Below are 18,565 nucleotides of genomic sequence, written 5' to 3'. Positions count from 1 at the left end.
GAGAGAGAGAGAGAGAGAGAGAGAGAGAGAGAGAGAGAGAGAGAGAGAGAGCGAGCGAGAGAGCGAGAGAGATGAGAGACAGACAGAGACAGACAGACAGACAGACAGACAGACAGACAGACAGACAGACAGAGAAAGTAAAATACAGTAAAATATAGAGAAAGCATAGAACACCCTATAACATAACATTCATAACAGAATTAATCACTATCGCCTGTCTTGCTACACGTGTAACTAGCAAGAAATTGTACTCATGTAACTACCAGTTTTGGCGTCTATAACTAACTGTCCAGAGTGACGTTAATTTATCCAATATCATTAATTGATACTATCGAGGTGTTTAATATGTTGGAGGTTAAATTCATCCTTGTTTCCCATAGCACCTGATAAGGATTTGAACTGTATAACCTATTAAAGTAATGACGGATCTGCGTAAGTTCTACGTTTGGCTCCACAGCTTTGATTGACTAAGGGACGTTCTATTTCATTCGAAGGGACGGGGGCATTCATTTTCTCATTACGCAAGGGACGCCAAATTTGGACATCTTTACGGGAGTTTTCACGCATCTTTACTCTCAGACCCTTTGATAGGGCACTGTGACAACTGTCTATGCCACGTAGTTACCAAGGTAATGATGACGTTCTAAATGTTGCAAATATTCATTTCAAAGCTTCGCGATGATTGGCTGAAAGCAACTTGAATAGTGACTTTCTATATAAGTAGAAATCTGTGCTAACCGTAGTCACAAAGGCGCCGGGCAAGAGAACGAACACGTCTCCTTCCCGAACAGTTTCAAGAACACAGTGAAGAAGAAGAACCAGAGGAGAAGAACAAGATTCGTCCGGGAGAAGCGACGAAAGTAAAAGAACCAGCAAGGCGCCGCCGAAATACTCACTTTACGTTCCGTCTTGCTGTGATAGTTAGTTGGGTTTTGGAATACACATACTAGTGCATAACGAAATGAATGAAATCACCATACTTGCCTTGTTGCTGGCATCCTCTCTATCTTTGATGCACCGCGCAGTTGCTGATACACAGGTAAGATAAACTTACCCAAATCTTTATGAAATTTCGAACACACGCTGGGTGAGATATCAGCAAATATAGCTTTTTTGCGGTATTGCAATGTTTCTGAAAGACAATTTCATGACCGTGTGAAATTGTCGACCCAATTTTAAAATGTAAAGAAAACATAGTTTTAATCGCTAAGTTCTCGTCTGATGATGATCATGAGTGAATTTATAACGTATTTGATTATCTGTGTCCCAAACGGTTAATCAAGAATAAAATGTTTCCTTATAGGACACGCAACTTTGAAATCTTAGAAAACATTACCTTTATACTACTAGTATAGCTCAGCATACTGGATGGAACTCTTGTGAAAGTCTAATGCTTGCACCACTAATATGTACTATTTTGATCTCTCAAAGTGGCACAAGCTGAGCTTATACGTGTTTTACTAAAAAAAACACTTAATTATTAACCTTGATTAAACTATTTTAAGATGATTTTAATGTCGACGCATCCTTTCTATAACGTTATATTTGTCTTCTGGCATTGTTAAAGCAGTTTGTTGTATTGAATATTTTTGGATACGTATAATAAATTACGTCATCGGATCATTTATGAACTATATCTCAATACCAGGTTTGAGTTCAGTTAATTGCAAGTGATGGCTAAGTGTGCTCCAATGGGCACGATGGTATGGGTACCTTATAAATGTAACTTTGTGCCCCTTTAATGTCATTTGTTTCACAACGAAAAGATGGAAGCGATTGAGTTTCTCGAATTTCTTCACAAAGTGCCTTTAGGGAGGAAATGAATGTATATGACAGGAAAAGTTCAACGAGAACTTGAAACCTCAATAAATATGGAAACAGGCAGACTAGCATAGAGATGGGATAAACATACTCAGATGAAATGAGAGAGAGAGAGAGAGAGAGAGAGAGAGAGAGAGAGAGAGAGAGAGAGAGAGAACTGACTGACTGACTGACTGACTGACTGACTGACTGACTGACTGACTAACATCTAAACAGACACAGACAGAAGCAAGACAGACAGACAGACAGACAGACAGACAGACAGACAGACAGACAGACAGACAGAGATTCCGATATTAATAGTAATTTGCAATATTAATGATCAGGTTTATTATAATATGCAAACTATTTATGTCTCATATAAATTTGAACATTCCGAGTTCTGAAAAAGGAAAAATCCATCGACTGGATGTAGAAATATTGAACTATGGCAACTCTTTGTATGTACTGAAAAAATCGAACATTAACAGCGATGCCACGACTTACGATACAAGTCTAACTATTATTCCAGAAGAAAACATACTGTGAAAATAAGATAAACGTAAATGTTCTCATTTGTTATGTATCTATAGTAGTTTATCCTGGGTTTATTAAAGAGAACAGGACATCAGAATGCCTCTGTGAATTGTTACATACAGGCAGGAAGGATATTTTGTTTGCGAGCTTCAAATACGACAGTCGCTGTTAAGAACCGAAGCGAGATAAGCCGCGATTCTATCTCCGCATTGAACGCACACATTTCCGATACAAGAACGTGTTTTCAGAAAAACTGTCGATACTGTGTGTATGTGTTCGACTTTTATTAAGTTTGACATCGATCGTGCAAAATGTCAAAATAATTCAACTGTAGAAATGCGGTTATCAGAATTAATTCAGCAATGATTAGACTTTCAGATTGGCAGTTGACGTTGAGTAGTTCATCAAACCAGACATTCGTCAGATCTGTCAAGCGGATGCGGAAATATATTGTAGAATACAACACTGAAAAGATATGTTTTGAACACGTGTCTATGTCGTGTCATTCAAAACTGAGAAAGACTGGGGCTGTAATACATAGTATATACCCGATACACAGCTGTGTTCCGATCACTTCATAGTCATTAACAACAATAGTCGATTGTGCATATGTCCCCTTCCTAACTGATTCAAAGAGTCTTCGTTTTGTTGCTCTGCTTGTAGATTTGTCGAAACTTTTCACTGTTACAGGGATTTAAGGGTTTAGTCCTTGATATAAAATTGATTACTTAATATACAAGTACTGTACTGTTTGGTTCTAAGTACCTTGACAATTGACTCAGTGCAACTCTGATTTGCCAATCGACTATTGCAAAGTGTTTTTTTCCTGAAGTACCCAGGAAAATTTGGCACATTGCCAAATCATGTGAAAGATTTGTGAAATTCTGCTAATTCCAGGCATTTAAAAAGATGAGTAAATTGTGATGTCATTTGAACGAACAGATTTGTATTGGCTAATTTAAATACCACGATTCTGACAGTATTTTATATTTGCACGTCTCTATTCACAATGTAATGCTGACGAAATCCTCAATAATATAAATTCAGTTAGAGTTGTGGTAAAAACAACTTTATACGACGGGTATTCATAGGCGATGTATTCAAACTAATGATTTCACAAATTTAAATTGATTTAATGCTCATAAGGGAAACAGAATTGAATGTTCAAAGACTGACGTTTTTTCTTCCTCAACCTAATGTACTTAGAAGGTTTGTAAGTGTACAGCGGCATGGAAGTTCATTCAAGAAAACCCACATTTTACAGGAAAAAAACGAATCTAACGCTCAAACGTAGTAGCAATGATTCTTCAACGGTGCGACACATACATCGCGTTGTCAACTATAGTAAAATCTTATTCACATCTGCAAAATACATACTTATGAACCCCTTTCCTCTCTACATAAACCTTCGAATCGAACTGTAAATGGCCGCAACTATGTATTTCAGAAAATAACAAATGTCGTTATGTAAAAAGGCTATCCAAGTCACTAGACCTAATCCCGCCCCTAAGATTCTCACCATTGATAGAAAATGCAATCTCAACCCGTCTCCAACTTCTATATATCAATGGTGTCCGTCTAAGTCAATTTGTTGACATTATCAAATAGATCTCTGATATTCTTTATCTTATCTGAACAATACTATAAGATTTCAGACAAGAGGTGTTGTTGGAAATCTTACATCTAATATCTGAGCAATCAAAACAGCCATATCTGCAGTTGCTATAACAGGGGTGTTATGTTTTCGATCAGATATATATATTCACTGAAAATTGTTAATCCAATCCAATACTGTGTTGGATGTACAATGTTCTAAGTAATACGTCATTATATCAAAATTAAAAAAAAAACTTCCAGTTGTAACTTTAAGGCCTTCCTTGAGAGGAACAAATAAAGTGTTGAAGTTTATCAGAATACTCACCTCAACGATAACAAATATATCTAGACGGTAGACTTTGAAACTTAAGTCGTGTTTTGTCACAGAAATGGCAATATATATATATATATATATATATATATATATATATATATATATATACCGCAGATATATATATATATATATATATATATATATATATATATATATATATATATATATATATATATATATATATATATATATATATATATATAAAGTCACATTAACAAACGTTAGATATATATATAATATATATATATATATATATATATATATATATATATATTATATATATATATATATATAATATATATATATATATATAATATATATATTATATATATATATATATATATATATATATATATATATATATATATATATATATATATATATATATATATATATATATATATAATAAATATATATATAAATATATATATATATATAATTATGTATGAGACAACACCCCTTACTTCTTAATGAGTTAAAATATAACACATAGACAAACACATTGACGGGGCTATATAGACGTGAATAGATAGACAGCTAGGCGACAGGACGGATGGGTGGTCAGTCAGTCAGAGACATACATACATACATACATACATACATACATACATACATACATACATACATACATACATACATACATACATACATACATACATACACACACATGCGTATATACGTACGTACAGACAGGCAGACGAGATACATTTTAGTGAGATTGCTACTCACAATAAGTTAAAATCCTGCCTTATCTGCCCATGTCTTGTCTTGTTCCAGTGGCCTATAGGCCTATTTAACCTTAAAACCGACCAGTCGAGACGAAATCACAAAATAATCATACTATGGGTAAAGCGGCATCATTTTCAATTTCCTCTTACCACTTAACGTGTATTCGAGCTAGCCAGAATGCCCCACGATTAGGTAAGCTGTCCCTAGGCGTGACAATCAGATACACAATCTAAGTTGAAAGACGCAGCAATATCACATAAATGCATGTAGGTATTAAACATTCTCCTTTATCTGTTCTTGAAATCGAGAAGCTTTATTGCCCTTTTGAGTATTTTAATCCAAATATTTTTATTAATTTCAAAATTAAAATGACGTGGGATTTGATGACTATACATTTAATTAACTCGCTACATATTCATGGATTCTGTCTGATTTTGTTGATCTTATAACCTTGTTGAATTTCATAGAGTGTGGAATTTAATCATTAAGAGTGCAAAAGTATGACTTACTTTAATTAGGAGTAGGCAGTATAGTAATATGTATATATTTTGTATTTCTACAGCAAGACCTACGTTAGCACCTCTGATAGTAGACAAAGCTATCCAATAACTGCAAAATTTAAACGTTCAAATTACACTTTCTTTTTTCTTATCTATTTCTGTCATTAATGGGAATGTCAGCACTTTTCATAAAATGCATTCATTAATATAATAGCAGTGGTTCCTATATCATTATATACTCAATATTTCTTTTCATTTTTCGCATTTGCTGCAATCTTATATTATACACTTTACCGTTTTCCTTTCATACTTTTCGCATCGTTATATTTGTGATCATTGTGCACTCTCTGTCTGTCTGTCTGTCTGTCTGTCTGTCTGTCTGCCTGTATGTCTGTCTGCCCATCTTCCTGCCTGCCTGCCTGTCTGTGAGTATGTCTATAGGTCTACGTGCGTGGGTATGTATGTATATATACATGTATGTATGTATGTATGTATGTATGTATGTATGTATGTATGTATGTATGTATGTATGTATTACGGTCGTCCGTGTTTATATATCTGTCTGTCTGTGTCTGTCTGTCCTATCTCTCCATTTAACATGCATATCTCTATCCTCGCCATTAATCCACCTGTCAAACTCTATTGCCATAACATGCTTGATTTTTATCTATTTCACAGTGTTAAAATTGTTGTACAGTTGATGGAATCAAATTGATTTGCGATCTTGACACCAAATACGACTAATCTATTCATAAAACTGTGAAAGTCACGTTTGGGGTAGCTTAACTCAGTAATTGTGTAAAGTAGTTGATTGGTAAGCCATGACAATTCCCAACACATGAATTCTGATCTCAAATGTTATTCATTACTCAACACGTTGAGTCTTGGGACGAGAACAGACACACATTTGATTTAATTTGCAAGAAAGCACATATTTCGTCCAATTACAAATAAACAGTGTGCTACAAAGCTCAGTGAGAAATCGCAGTGTCTTATTCTTTTCATTCGCACTATATTTTTAATTTGCATAGGCGGTGATTTATATCTTTAATCTAATAAACCTAAAACGAAATACACTCTGAATCTATCGTTAAGTTTTATTACATGTAAATGAAAAACAATGTTCACGGACGAGTTATCAGAAAATGATTTTGCTTCGCGTTGTTGGAATGTAAGTGACTCGAATCATCGTACGATATTATTACACTGCATTTTTAAAAATAAGTTTTAATAACATATAATACCACGTTGTCCACATTCCTTATTGAAAAAAAATAGCGTTTTTAAAAAAAACCCACATTTTTTGTAGTACAATTCTGGTTCTGCTATGCTACTTTGCATGATTACGCAAAGTAATTGGAATCTGCATAGATGAATATATTAATATTGAAGATACTATCTTTTTGTACTCGTGTCTGAAATTTGAAGCTAAAATCGAATAACTGAAGCAGATTGGTGAATGAACCCCCACAACTTAAACGTAGCCGTAGGGGTAACGAATTGAATCAGCGACCTCTACAAGCGATTTGAATAGAATACGAAAACATTTTTATCCAAATTTGTTGGTTTTCATTTCGACAAATTACTTTAAGATGGAGGAAACGTAGCTTTAGAATATTTCTGTTGTAATGTCAAGTATGGAGATTTGGTAGTTTTAAAAACGTTTGCGAGGAGACAGCGCAAATACAGTTGTTCTAAACACGATATATGGAGTCATTAAACATTTAACGCAGAGACTACCAGGGATTTATACTTTTAGACATAAACTCGGATTCGAGGACTCTTCATATCTAAGATTACATTAATGTTACAGTCGGAGAACGAAGGTAAGAAGTCTTTAAAACCCATTTTGGATATTAAAGTCACCATGACTGTAAATGTAGACCTGCTTTTGCCTTTGGGAAATAAACCAAACCTCCACTAACAACTTCTCAATATCCCTGAGATGTTGCTCTTACCTACTAATACTCTTTGCCCCATTACCTTGAGGCGACAGCAGAGTTTAACTCTGTTTGCGCGCTAGCCAAGTATCAGTTCCTGATTTTTATTTATAAGTTCATGTAGGTTCAAATTAATGTTATTTCAGAGCACAACTAAATGAATATAGTTTAATTATTGTTTCAAATGAAATTGTTCAATATAATTGGACATTTACTCATGTTATTTTATGGCATAAATAAACGAACAAAGTTCACATTTAAGTTGTACAATTCTTGAATTTAATTTTACATTCAGAAACATTATTTCCTAACCCAATGAACGACTTTGTTTTATCCATATCAATTGAATTAGAAAAATCAAGATGCTTGCATTACTAATGCAGATAGGTGAAACTTTTAAATTACACAATTAAAAACTGTGAAAGGTTGAGTAAACGGGCACTGCCTACGTCTATACATAAAGTTTTACTAAAAAAATGTAATATTTAGCAAAACAAAGCAAACATGAGTGAGTGACAAATAATTGAATTTCAAGCTCTTAAATGCTTCAGTTTTAGGTAGGTGTACAGTTGGTTTAGAGTACCGTGATTTGCGACAAAAGCTATCAATGGAATAAAGGTATCAAGTACAACAACGGTATTTCCGAGTAAAAGATGCTCAATTTCTTCATCAAAATCCAATAATCTTATTCAATTGTTTGGATACGTGACAACATAAAAGAACCATTGACTTAACGCCACAACGAACACTTTGAATTTTAGTTTTATTTATTGGAACAATGCGCTTTTAATTTTCAATTTCTTGTCTTTCAAGTACCTTTCCTTAGAGGAAATGGGTGAAAAAGAAGCATGTCTTTTGAACGCGTGGGCGAAGATCAAACGGGCAAATTTGAAGGAGAGAAAACTGACTGCAGGCCTGGAATGCGATACTTTGAAAAACACAAACTATATCCCAAGTCGTGTAAGCTTGGTACACTCTTTGCCTATACATTCAATATGGATAAGTAATGGGTTCTAAGAGAAATCACTACATTGGGACCGTTTTCCCAAATTAATTCTGACTAAAACACATTAACTTGATATCCCCCACCGCGCACATGGTGTAATGTAAGGTCAGCGCTAAATTGGCGTCAACATACACATTCGGTCTTTTTCTTTTACCTGTTATGAACTTAATTTATTGTACCCTGTGCAGACTATCAAATTAAAAATAACCTGACAGTAATGAATACCCATGTCGTTCTGTACTGTACTCCAATCTAGTACTCAACGGTAGTTTGGAACATGATATTGCGATGCCTCATCTTCAAGTTCACGGATTACGCCCCTATTATCAGATAATTATATTAGCAAGTCACTGCTATCATCTCAATCCAGATAAAGCTTTAAAATCAGAGTTCATAGGTCATTACTAAGTAAATTTATCATCTCTACATGTTTTGCTAAATTTTTTTAATGTAGGCCTTCTTAGTCTTCGAAAACCCCGTGCGTGGTCTAAAGCGACTGCCCCGTAAGTGTGTGGTCTAAAGCAACAACCCCGTCAGTGCGTGGTCTAAAGCAACAGCCCCGTTAATGTGTGGTTTAAAGCAACGGGGGGTGGGGGGGGGTCATATTGGGTTCTAAATGACCTGTAGATTGTAACTTCTTCAAAACACATTAATCAATAGACGAAATGTAGGCATTAGTAGAGAGTTCATTTCTTGAGAGTTACAAGAAGAGACTCGGAAGTAAGTAAAAGACATTGCGAAAGAAATATAACGTTTCTACACAAAAAGAGTGTTGATACAATCCTGCAACTTTAGTACCAACAAAATGAAGTTTTCCGGTTATATCACCGGTCGATAATTTATTTATTAAGATTCGGAGTGTTATCTGACTTTTATGACCACCATTTCATCGTAACGATCTTGTCATTTAACCATCGCTAGCAAATCTTCCATATTGTCGTCTCGATAGAGAATTTTTTCTAAATTCCAACAGAAACTGCTTAAGCTTATGTGTTATAAACAATGCTGCTGAGCATACGTTTTGCATAGTTGGTATTTAAACGTAACGTTGATTACGTTTCCAAAATCTTATGTTCAGTATATGTCAAATGTTAATATGTTCGTCTATCCGTCTGTCTGCCTGCATGTCAGCTTGTCTGTCTGTAGATCTTACCTCCATATGTGATTGTCTATGTCAGTCTGTCTATCTCTCTGTTGTCTGCCTACCTGCCTACCTGCCTACCTGTCTGTCTGTCTGTCTGTATGTATGTATGTATGTATGTATGTATGTATGTATGTATGTATGTACGTATGTATTTTTGTTTGTTTGTTTGTTTGTTTGTTTGTTTGTCTCTCTGTCGCTTCATGTCCGTCTAGCCTGGAAACTGGATGTCAACCGTAACCCCTAACAACAACATTTTCTTCCCGTTATGCTATTATGTAAATGCATCTACATCCCTAGTACCCATAAATGTACCTCCCAGTCTTATAATCTATATCATGCAGAACAAATGGCAAACCACTTTCAAATGGAGATTAATAATAGAACAGTTTCCAGGTGCTGCAGATTTTCCGATTTACTCACATTCTACGCTATTATGCTACATTAACCGTTTTTAGTAATCGAGAGATTGCAACTTAGATAAATTCTCCCTTATGTAACCTAAGATATAGTAATTACATGAACTTTTGTTTTGAACGCTTCATTTTAGTGCTTACTTAACTCAAAATGTAACCAGTAGAGTAGTGATGGTTAGAGATAAAAATGTTTGTACATGTAACAATCGCTAATCTAAGCACATTTACTGGAAGTTCATCTCCATGCACTTTTCCAACTTCACAAGTAGCTGGCCAGAGAAAGTGAGCCAGATAGACAGCCAGCCAGCCAGCCAGCCTGCCAGCCAGCCAGACAGCCAGCCAGCCAGCCAGCCAGCCAGACAGACAGACAGACAGACAGACAGACAGACAGACAGACAGACAGACAGACAGACAGACAGATAGATCATTTTCTGGGCTGCTTCATGTTATAACTCTCCATTGAAAGATAGAAAAGCCTGTATAATTTCAAAAGTGTCACAGATTTCTGGAATATACTACAGTGCGAACAAGATGCTATTGATGTGAACAGGAAATTGAGGGAAATTAGCCCACACAATCTTGCACAAAATATAGGCTACATTGTAAAACGACAAATGCGATTTATCCTTGGAATGTTTAGTGTCTTTACAGTATTACATGGCTCTACAACACGTGAAACGCCGAACCAGATTGAAAAGAAATTCAAAAAGATTTACGTACCCAGATGCGTCTATTATGTTGATATTAAGCTCTAGGCACTTTTACGTGAGGCAATAATCCATTTGTGAAATTAGAGGAATAAACTCCACATGGTGTAACTCGTGGGGTTGTATCAATAACGTTCTCATGTGAGTACTATGAAGAAGGCGAACTACACAGCAAACTTTTCAGGTCTCAGAAACATAATTTGAATCCAGTGAATTAATAATATTAAAGTTTAGAATTCAAGCTGGCAGAAATGTTAATTCTTGATAACGCGGGCACAGCCATCGTGACTCGTTTTCCGATAACTATTTTAGCAAACTCTACAAGTAGTGTACAAGTTTTGTTTTACGGTAATCTCCTTGCATACACTTCAGTACAATTTTTAAAACCAGCTTGTACATAGGATTAATAACACACCCGAAGGCTGAATACATGAAAGCATCAATCTAGCCACATATTACCTAGAAATACTGCAATTCACTCTTCCCATTTGCTGCCAAACGAACGTAATGTATTATTTACTTTGCTGTGAAACATAGATTTCAATCTACAGGTGTTAAAAAAAATTGAATATTCACTATATCTTCTGCTTGGATATGTGTATATGTGTATGTATGTATGTATGTATGTATGTATGTATGTATGTATGTATGTATGTATGTATGTATGTATGTATGTTTGAATGTATGTATGTATGTATGTATGTATGTATGTATGTATGTATGTATGTATGTGTATGTATGTATGTATGTATGTATGTATGTATGTATGTATGTATGTATGTATGTGTATGTGCGCGAGTGTGTGTGTGTCGGTGTCTGTCTGTCTGTCTGTCTGTCTGTCTGTGTATTTGTGGGTGACGTTCCTAATTTCACACATGACGCTTTAGGAATTCCATAATTGACCATCGTGAAGCCCGCCTTGGAAATATTGTGATGAAGGCAGCAAGCGGACTGTTATCGCTAACATTGCTACCCAGGGGACTACTTTGAACAGAGTCCCAGTGTGTGCTAATAGAACGCTCACTCAATTTAAATGGAAATCCCGTTTGTACATTTTAACTCTTGCCATGAACAGAGTCCGTAGTCTAACGCTATGCGTGCATTCTATAGAAGAAATATTGTATATAACAGTTTTGCCCAAAATTGGGTAAAATTTTTGTCGTTATGGGAATTATAAAAAGAGCCAGTATTTTACTCTGTTCACAAAAAAAAAGAGATATTTGTTTCTTGATACAGCAACATGTTGTGTGACATTGCTAGGGGCAATGCCATTAGTCACAAATGAAAAGACAACGACATAATGTGATTTGGACGAACCACGCGATTCTTAATACACACCCTTGATGTATTAAAGATAAAAAAGTACATGTTGAAAATAAGAAGGAGATTTGACATTTAATTTGCACATAATTTGATATAAGATGGCTTAAACCTATTTCTTAAGGACACTTTGGAGTGATAAAAAGGTCGACCCAATCACACACTTCAGTTGATTTACAAAGACAATGATTTAGGTATTTCAATTCACACCTTCATTTTTGTCTTCTTTGGTTAAGTCGTTCGAGTTGTATTACAGTAAGATAAATTATGAGCCAGTAAGAAAAATGAGTTACAACCCGTTTCAAGTAACCGTTCACCGACAGTGTTTCATACAACCACGCAGAAACTAATTTGAAACTGCAAATGCTACTCTTTAAGACAGCAAGATTGAATAAATAGTTTCTTGCAACACTTTCTCTGACAGAGGCCACCAAGCAGCAGACATCAAATGCAGTAGTCAACAAATTGGTGCCGGCGTCTTTGTATCTAGATTAAATGTTTGTTCAAATGGTTTATTTGCGGGCTGTATAAACATTAGCACTCTGAATGCTAACAGGTGGTTACATGCATGTCCTTTCGCTGTATATGGTTTACAACTAAATCAACAAAATATCAAGACATGATTATTCTATAATTCCGAAATTTACAAAAATCAAATTTCGATGACATCAATGACCATTACACCTTCAGGAACAAAATATATGTGTAAGAAAAGGAGTGGAAAAGTTGATGATTTAATAATCTGATCTAGAACAACACTTTCGCTACCACTGTGATGAGACACACTATCTTATTAAACTCGCTACTGTGACTTGACAACAATGTAGTAGAATTCTGATAGCATACCTGGCCTTATTGACAATCGCACACCCACTGTGTCATAAGGCCAGAATGGTACATTGACTTAACAAAGTACATGATGTTCTATATCATGTATGTATGTATGTATGTATGTATGTATGTATGTATGTATGTATGTATGTATGTATGTATGTATGTATGTGTGTGTGTGTGTGTGTGTGTGTGTGTATGTATGTATGTATGTATGTATGTATGTATGTATGTATGTATGCATGCATGCATGTATGCATGCATGTATGTATGTATGTATGTATGTATGTATGTATGTATGTATGTGTGTGTGTGTATGTATGTATGTATGTATGTATGTATGTATGTATGTGTGTATGTATGCATGCAAGCCTGCCTGCCTGCCTACCTGTCTGTCTGTCTGTCTGTCCGTGTAAGTAAATGTGGACACATATGCTGGCAAATTGACGTATAATACTTTTTATACAGACGTGTGACTCTTGTGTACTTAGTGGCAATCTTGTTGGCGATTAAATCGAAAAATCGAGAGGTACGACGTTGTCAGACATTAATATCAAAAAATGTAGTCGAAGTTAATTTAAAGTCTGTAGCCTATTTTGGAATGGTAACGTCTGGATTTTGTGATGAAGAGCTTTAAAAGTGAATGTGCGAATCTATTAAAATAGTAAAATAAAAATGAATCTCTGAACTGACATTATGTGGTAAGATAACACTTTGCCAGACTAACTGGTGTGCTTGTCAGAAAGTGACTTTCAAGTCTCGTGCCCCCACTTAGTTAAGAAATTAATGTTTGATTTATATGTTATGTACAGACGTCTGGTTTTCGAAGTAAAATGTTAATGCTACTGTCTACATTGATTAAGACAAAATTCATGTAATCAGATATTTCTATTATGGGTCACTTAAAGATGACCTCTAACCTCGACTCCATCCCAGTATGCAAATAGCATCTCTATCTTACTCTTTTCTTTGATTGGTTATTCCACTTTATTGCACATAGATTGAGTTGAAAACTTGCCTATACATGAATTGTAACCTGAAACACACTTTCGTGCAAAACCATTGATAATTTTGGAACATATTCAAAATTGTGTAGTAACGGAAATAAAAGACCTTAGTTTACACTATAATTTTGTAAAATGTTATGATTGTCATGGTAGAGGTCAATGTCTACTTTCCGATAATTTAAAAAATACGGCTTTTTTAAATTCTATGCAATTCATTTCAAATTGACGTTTGTCGTGAGAAAGAAATCAATTAGTTCAAAAGAAAATAATATTCATGATCATTTTTTGAAAATTGAAATAAAAAAGTAGAAAAGAAAGAAATTATCTAGATTTGTACGATGTTTTTGGCTTTTGAGGAATGACATCAATTTTGTTAATATGTGATTTGTGGGCTCTGTAAAACGCCATCTTTTATTCTGAAATATAACTATTAAAGTTATAACGTGGTTCAGACGAGTGATAAGGGTCTAGTGAAGAAAGAAATCTACTTTCCTCATTAGACGATTTTGCCACTAACCACCTCATTTCGATGGAAAACATATAGTCATAAAATGTTGGTATGTGTTCTCATTTTGAAGACGTCTCACGTAAACCATACTTTGTTACTAAATATAATGATTGTAATGTCGCCTTAGAAGGATACGTTCCAGCCAATCGGAATTCTTTTAACACTCAGTTGACGAGTCTCAGCCAATGGGAGTAATTCTAACATTCGGACCATTCACTACATTATTCCTAGCCAATAGGTATAATTGTAACATCACGATCAGTCACCAGATTAAGCGAATCTGGGGAATTCCAACACACAGGTCATACACTGGCCTAAGCTCATTCTTCAAAGTGGATAGTAATCGCTGATAACGTCTTATTTGAGTTTCATTGATCTTGTCATTAATGTGATAAAAGGTGTTAACTAAATACTCATGGCGACAAAGTGCCAAAACATGTCTGAATAAAGAATTGTCGATACTTCGCCTTCTGTAATGGGAAATGGAATTGCTTGATGAATTTTTAAAACAAGTTAATCGAAAAACATTAAGTGTTTACCCTGAAATACGAATAAACGATCTTTGTAAATGAAGCATGGTCAGCAAGGTGCGATATCCAGGCTATGATAAGTAGCTAATGCAATGGGTGGATGCATTGCACGCAGATAGTATCATTTTGTTTTACAGCAAAACTAATTACCGCAGAAAGGATCGCCTCTACAGAATTAGCACCCCTAGATTAGCTGAACAGACTAATACTAGTATTTGTACGTATCTGAATGGTTACCATGGAAACCGATCACAAGAACACGAGTTTTTACAAAGTCATTCTGTTGATTAGTATTCTCATAATTATTATCAATTTAAATCTAACTGATTATCGTTTACGGTTTCTCGGTCAACCATCCATTCATACCATCGTCCATTTCATCCAGTTCAATTTCATTTTATGTCTCAGATGTATTGAGCAGGGCATAATATTTTTTCCAGTCGAAAGATCAAGTATCATCCAATTGTTTAGTCACTGCATTACCTGCAAGATAACAGCTTATACTGCTAAAACGCACGTCAGGCTTTCCCAGAGGCAAAATTTAAGAAGTGCTTATGACAGGTCACGTCTTTCACACATTTGCCTCAGGCGCTAATATATTATATCGAATCCAAATGTTGAGTATGTCCAAATCAGGTAGACAATTACTGATATTTCACAAACTAATACTGGCCTTAGGTTAGTAAGAACACAATGTCATGAGATTTTCAGATTCATATTCAGAATACAACCCCATCCCATTCCCGAGAAAAAATATGAAGCGCTAATAACAAGTCCACTACGTACTTCACCTTTCACTTTGTTTTAGATTTCATACACTTTCAGTAGTATTGGACGTTAGCTCATAGTAGGATTACTTTATTGGACTGTGTACGTTGTATCTCAACAAGTTTTTTATCTTTAAATCGCCAGAGCCAAGGGTAGTACTTTTAGAAATATTCTAATTTAATTTCGACGTGAGAACCTGACGTCAGATATTTCCTGACACTTTCAGAATCTAACATTCCAAGCTAATGTGACGCAGTCTTCAGATTAATTCACACTAATAATTACGTTAACAGCGGCATCGAAGACACCAATGGGTTTGAAATCAATGCTAAAATATCTATTTATAGAATGATGTACATTGTAACTATGTAGGCCGACCATGATACCGCTCGTGAGATGAACATCAATACCACAGACTATATAGCAGTATGTGTGATTTATACAGTCATGCATACTGCAGATAAACTGCGGCAATGTATACATTCAACCATGTGGTGTTTGTCGGGTTTCTTTGTCGTGGGAGACAACTTATGCACATACGTATAATTGAAATCCATGTGTATCATGGAAATTATCTTGCAATACCTCTCCAACTAATTTTACTGAACGTAGGTTTTTGAAGAAAAATCTGCAAAATGGTGTCAGGTTTTATGTAGCAATAAATCATGAAACCAGTTCTCTCCGTGTCATTAAAATCCTAGTATAGGGTATTATGACAAATTATCCTTCAATACTTTCTCCAACCCATTTTATGAACGTAATATATTGAAGAAAAATCTGCAAATGTGGTCATTTGTACAGCAAAATCTTGAACAAGAGGAATAGAAAGATTTAATATTTTTAATATTTTTTGGCGAAATTTTTTTTTGGCTGGAACCTGTCACTGCGGAATGCATTTGGATTCGAAACACATCTCTCAGGAGAATACCCACAGATGTCATACTATTCATGATGTGATTGACTGTAGATAAAAAAAATGATAAAAACTGTTATCATGACAAAACACTCTTGTAAAGTCTGTCAGCTTATGACAAGATCGGTTGATGGCTTATGCTGACATAATATGACCATTTGGGGAAATCATGTTGATGGAATTTATATCAATAATGAAAATTCTGTTTTATGACATCATCAGAAACAATATCACCAGTGCTGTCATAAAACTAAAAATCAAATTAAAACACATGAATCATCATGTGTACATTCACTACATGTTAGCCAAACAAAAGAAAGACACCACATCTTTAACTGCAGTTATAACTGCTTTAACTTCATCTTGTCAGTCGATCATATATCCAACTATACGCAAATTTACATTTGAAAAAAACTCAATATATACTGATATTTTTCATTAATCTGTTTATTTATGCAATTATTTATCTATACATTTATTTATTCATATAAATTAGTTAATTTATATTTCGATTCCTTCGTTCGTTCGCTAGTATATTCAGTAGGTAAGATAGTCAGTCAGTAGGAAGCGATATGTTACTAACTGTAGAAGCAAAAGTATTTTTAGTCAATAATATTTAAACATTGATATATTGTTTCATATAAAGTTTTCCATTTTGAACAAGTCATTTACTCTTTACGTTTTCAATTTCAGTAGTCGCCATCAAAAAGTCGGCTTTCCCTCCTAAAGTTCAGCAGTTGTCGTCAAAACGTTAGCTGTACCACCTAAAATTCAGCAGCTTTTATCAAATAAGCTTTCCCTCATACTTGTTTGACGACTCTGATGGTTTAATTTTGACAGAAACATGATTAGTTTGTTCTTGAGAGGTCTGATTTTGGCAGTCAAATGTAAACTTTCGAGAAATCTCAAAAACACTCTTTACATGATGGCTGAAGTCGACCAAATTATTCTGAGAGTCATTTTCGAAAATATTTTATACAATTAAATACAGTATGTAATGACGTGAGAAATTTACTCTCTTGGATCTCATGTGGCGTTTTTGTGCACGGACAAATTTCGTCACTCAACAAATAAGTGTGTTATTTCACTACCATACTATACATGGAGAAAATTCATGAGAAAAGAGATCATCAGAAAAAAGCATTTTCATCTATTCCATCGAAATTCACAATGTACTTTATACTGACTGGATATTAAGTTTAATATCAATGATGAACAAGTGTGTACCAATTACAGTTTCTCTCTCAGAGAGTATACTGTTCCCTAACTGTGCTATATTATATTTTCATTTCCACTTATTGAAAACAGCCTTTATGTTTATTATACTTTCTTATTTTTTAATTTCTTAATGCGTCCATTTGCTTTGATGCGTGTAATAACATTGCTGCTGAAGGGAGGCTTTCTCCAGGCTATCATAAAACAAACATGGCGGGGGAAGGGATTCATGTTTAGCTTATTTTGACATCAGGTGTGAGCTGTTATCGAGCACCAATCAGTTGATGAAAGTTTGCACTGTAATTACTTGAAAGAGGTTGGTGTGACACTTATTAGGGAGGGCATCAAACAAAGATATTTGTGTTCCGTGAACTTTTATACACATGCATTTGATCAGGCGGTTTTTTGTGTTTGCTGTGTGAGTTCCTGACTAAGATTTGAATGTTTGAAACAACCCTAGGTGTACTCATCTTGACATACCTGTCAGTCAACAACAATAAGCGAACTCTTTTAGCCTCAAATTGTCTAGACTGTTGGGGGACCTTTGGTCTAAATTTGAACTCCTAAATCAAATGTCAGTCATATCTATATACACCATAGCAATATTGCAGATTTTGCACATAATTTGACAAACCTGAATTTGACCAAACCTTGTTACAAGTCATGTCTATATGAATATTCATAATTTACTAAATGGTATTAATCAAACAGATTCCTCACTACTTCGCGGAACATACATCCCATAATGAAGCAATTTAGTAGTTTAA

General features: G+C 34.8%; 2 protein-coding genes across 3 annotated transcripts in view; one reads left to right on the top strand and one right to left on the bottom strand.

The window, feature by feature from the left end:
- Positions 1-18,565, bottom strand: part of LOC144452637 (salivary C-type lectin 1-like) — a 112,535-nt gene that overhangs the window by 78,486 nt on the left and 15,484 nt on the right. The gene's annotated exons all lie outside the window — the stretch shown is intronic.
- Positions 756-18,565, top strand: part of LOC144452636 (uncharacterized) — a 37,011-nt gene continuing 19,201 nt past the window's right edge. The window contains exon 1 of the mRNA XM_078143763.1: positions 756-1,039. Within this exon, the coding sequence (XP_077999889.1) occupies positions 962-1,039 (78 nt within the window). The 5' untranslated portion in view covers positions 756-961. The remainder of the gene's footprint in view (positions 1,040-18,565) is intronic.

This window comes from Glandiceps talaboti, chromosome 23 (assembly GCF_964340395.1).
Source record: "Glandiceps talaboti chromosome 23, keGlaTala1.1, whole genome shotgun sequence".
NCBI classification, from domain to species: Eukaryota; Metazoa; Hemichordata; class Enteropneusta; family Spengelidae; genus Glandiceps; species Glandiceps talaboti.
The sequence above is the reverse complement of the archived record's forward strand: the minus strand, read 5'-3'. Positions and strand labels throughout refer to the sequence as shown.